The following is a 4015-nucleotide window of genomic DNA, read 5'->3' as shown; positions in this document are numbered from 1 at the left end:
GGGGTGGTTGGAGGGAGGACGGGGTTCCCACGTCCCCGGGGCTACTCCGTGGTGGCTTCACCTCTAACTCGCACCGTGTCGGCAGAGGCTGAGTCCACGGCCAAGAGGCCCCGCACCACCATCACGGCCAAGCAGCTGGAGACCCTCAAAAACGCTTACAACAACTCGCCCAAACCGGCGCGGCACGTCCGGGAGCAGCTTTCCTCGGAGACGGGGCTGGACATGCGGGTAGTGCAGGTGAGAAGGGGCGACCCTTACCCCCCCACCACCCCACCGGGTCTGCCCGGGCCGTGGGGTGGGAGGCGGCGGGGAAGGAGCCGTCCCGGCAGAGAGGGAGCTGCCCGGCGTGCCCTGCTTGCAGGTCTGGTTCCAGAACCGCAGGGCCAAGGAGAAAAGGCTGAAGAAGGACGCGGGGAGGCAGCGGTGGGGTCAGTACTTCAGGAACATGAAACGATCCCGGGGGACCTCCAAGTCCGACAAGGACAGCATCCAGGAGGAGGGACCCGACAGCGATGCCGAGGCCTCCTTCACAGGTCGGTTCCCCCGTTCCCAGCCGGAGCTATGCTGGGTGCGGTCTGTGTCCCGTCCCCCCCCCGCAAAGCTGCTGTCCGTGTCTAGGCTGCTTACACCCCCTCGGTGCTACCTTATTCATTTTCAGCCATAATATAATGAGTGAAAACAAGTGCCCAAGGAAGGAGAGATGCAGAGCTGCGGGATTTACCGCGGTGCGGCCCCGGCTGCCCGGTTCTGGCAGAGCTGCAGGGCGGGGGGAGCTGGAGCCGCGGCAGCGAGGGGCAGCCGAGGCTGAGGAACTGGAGGGGAAACTCTGGTTTTCCTCCGAGGGGGCTGGGTCAGGTCCAAAAAAGTGCCGGGAGAGCAGGGAGAGCTCCCTGGGCAGGCGCTGCGGATGTTAGAGCTGCTGCTTATCTGCAGCCTTTTCAAGGGACTCTTGGAAATACAAAAAAAAAAACCCCAGAGAGTCCAGAATTCCTGAATGTTTCTATGGGAAAAGTACGTAGAATTTTTTTTTTTCCATCCTATTTAGGGGTGGTTTTATTTGTGTAGTTCCTAGTCAGGACTCCATTCCCAGTTCTGTGGGAGTTGTTATCTCTCCCCTGTGCTGTAACAGGGCGATCGCTGCGTGTTCGGAGGTTCCTGCATCAGAGGGTCCCATTTTTGGAGCAGAAATTTCTGTTGATAAACCCAGGGACATAGCTACGCTAGCTCTTGCCCTGTGTATCCCCATCCCGCACTCTCCAGATCCAGGGCACCCACTGCAGGAGCAGGATAGGGCCCTGTGCTGAGTGCGGGGGGGGGGCGCTACCTGCAGCACCACGTTGGGGCACATTCTGCACGGCCCCAGCTCCAGCCCCAGGGCCAAGTGGTCCGTGCCGACATTACCTGGTCTGTGCCCAAATGTGCATGTGTGCATGTATTGTTTTTAGGAATACAGGAGAGAAGCTGAAATACGAAATTGTGTGTACATATTTACACAGACATACGTCTATAATGCGTGTATGTGTATACACACACAGCTTTGCATCTCAGCTTCTCTCCCGTGTTCCTAAAAACTATTTGATTTTCAAGTCTGTTTATACACACTGTGCATCAGCATCATTAAATATGAATATACTATAAATAATAACTAAAAAATGTTGAACAATTATTGATAACTTGATGCCACAAACAGGTTTGTATCCTAGGCAACAGAGCAGCTCTCACTGTCCATAAAGCCCCTAACAAATGAAAACAATTTTTGCCGGTAACTTAAAAAATATTGCTCATTTTTCAGAACTGTTTTTAAATCGTACAATTACATTTCATTAGCCTGTTCCTGAGCAGACAAATAGTGCTGAGTTTTGGTATCTTTTTTTCTGATCAATGGAGAGGTTTTCATGCATCGGTGAGTGTTCAGGTAGCTCCTAAAAATGATATCAAAATTTAAGATAAACCTCAAAGTCAAATAGAAATGCAGAACAAAAGGTGGAAAGACATTGAACTCCCATTCCCTTTTAAAGGATTATTTTAAAATCACAGTCTTAGATTTTAATATGCACTTTTCATGCATAGTTTTAAAATCCAAAATATATTAGATGTTTGTACTCAGGAAAAAAAAAAATCCTGTGGCCTTCTATGAAGATTCATCAACAAGAACGGGAATAGTAAGGAATTACAAGTGGCAAATGCGTGGCTGCTCCGCTCCCATCCATCTAATCTATTTATACCCAGAGCTTGCAGAGGTTCCCGTGCAACCACTGCCAGCTGTGCAACCGCCGCCAGCCATGACCATTGCTCTCCCAGTAAAACCAGTCCACTTCCCTTTCAGATGAGCCCTCTATGTCTGAAATGAGCCATTCCAATGGGATTTACAGCAATCTCAATGAAGCGTCCCCTGCTCTGGGGAGACAGGCTGGGACCAACGGGAGCTTTGCTCTGGATCACAGCGGCATCCCAGCTCAGGACCAGTACCACGACCTGCGATCCAACAGCCCCTACGGGATACCCCAGTCACCAGCTTCCTTGCAAGCACTGCCAGGCCACCAGCCTTTAATCTCCAGCTTGGTTTACCCAGACAACGGCTTGGGCATCATGGGACAAAGCGGACAAGGGGTGCCCCAGTCCATGAGGGTCCTGGCCGGGAACGGACCCAGCTCCGACCTCTCTACCGGCAGCAGCGGGGGATACCCGGATTTCCCTGCCAGCCCGGCCTCTTGGCTGGATGAAGTCGACCACGCTCAATTTTGATACAGGGTCCGCCACCGTGCAGTGGGAAGGGAAAGGACTCGGTGCTGTTAAACGTCATCTACTCTTGGAAATGAAGGAGGGACAAACTGTGACTGCCGAGCGGGGCAGGAAAGCGTGACGACATGGAGAGAGCGGACATGCTTTCTTTCGGAGGGCGACCCAGCAGCCGGTTAGCAGAGGACGGTGGGCAAAGGCAGTCACACTGCAGCGATTAGCATATGGAGCGTCCAAACGAAACTGATTATTGTGTCTTTACTAAACACCAAGACTTGTGCTTTACAAATTTGATATAAGGTATTTTGCTTTCTGTTGTCAGTGCATTCTCCAAAGCAAGGACTTGCTTCATCACCCATCCACACCGAAACCTTTTTAAGAGAAAATAAAGTCCTCATCCACGGTAAAAGGTGTGACAATGTCTATATTTCTATAGGAGAAATGTTAATAGTGAATCACTTCAGAAATCCATAGTAGAAAACTTCTCTGTTCTTCCAGCAGATTTTTTAAAAAGCGCACCGATGCGGTATGTTTTGTTTTATTTTGAATTTACATTAACTTTTCTAAAATGAAATGCTCTTTAATATGCCAATCATTTATCAACAACCCTTCTCCTTTGTAAAATGAAAATCATATGTTAATTCTGCCTCTCATCTTTTTAATTTGTAGATTGCTAGTTTTATTCTTCCATATAAGCATTAAACCGTGAATAGATGTATTTATTACCAAATAACTACACTTTTATCACGAGGTCAAGAGGTGATTTTTCTTGACCCAGGAACACTAGTGGCTCTGGGTTGTGAATCTTATGCTTTTCTTTCAAATTCCTTTGCAACAGTTTTACTGCAAAATGTCCCAGAAATCACCCTGATGTCTTGTTGCCAAATACCTTGGGGGGGATAGGGTTGTCTCTCAGCAGGGGGGTTCAGCTGGTTTAGTTCAAGCCATTCTCCAGGCACCGCTGGGAGTGTGTCGGAGTGAGCACATGCTTTCCTGGTGACATTTCTCTGTTCCAGGCATTTGTGTATTTCCACAGATATAGTGCGAGCTGACTGTGAGGAAAGGCAAGACAATATGTATATTGTTCTCTGTAAAAATTATTGAATTAACTGTAGATTATGTGAATGTCCAGTGTCTTTTATTTATATTCTCGCTCTCTCTCTGATGATCAAATACTTCAAGATTACAAATAAATTTGTCAGCTAAACTTTAAATAGTCTTCTGCTAAATTCACATCATAAGCATCAATATAGGTAAATACAATACCTGAAACTAG

General features: G+C 48.4%; 1 protein-coding gene across 1 annotated transcript in view; it reads left to right on the top strand.

Annotated features, from left to right (window-relative positions):
- The window catches only part of LHX3 (LIM homeobox 3), a 4007-nt gene extending 1262 nt beyond the window's left edge, over positions 1-2745 (top strand). Inside the window, exons 3-5 of the mRNA XM_010571095.1 lie at positions 88-237; positions 362-533; positions 2327-2745. Coding sequence (XP_010569397.1) covers positions 88-237; positions 362-533; positions 2327-2745 — 741 coding nt within the window. The remainder of the gene's footprint in view (positions 1-87; positions 238-361; positions 534-2326) is intronic.
- Positions 2746-4015: the final 1270 nt, after the last annotated feature.

Source organism: Haliaeetus leucocephalus, unplaced genomic scaffold, assembly GCF_000737465.1.
Source record: "Haliaeetus leucocephalus isolate CR32 unplaced genomic scaffold, Haliaeetus_leucocephalus-4.0 Scaffold306, whole genome shotgun sequence".
NCBI classification, from domain to species: domain Eukaryota; kingdom Metazoa; phylum Chordata; class Aves; order Accipitriformes; family Accipitridae; genus Haliaeetus; species Haliaeetus leucocephalus.
Note: the sequence above shows the minus strand (reverse complement) of the source record. Positions and strands in the feature narration are given on the sequence as shown.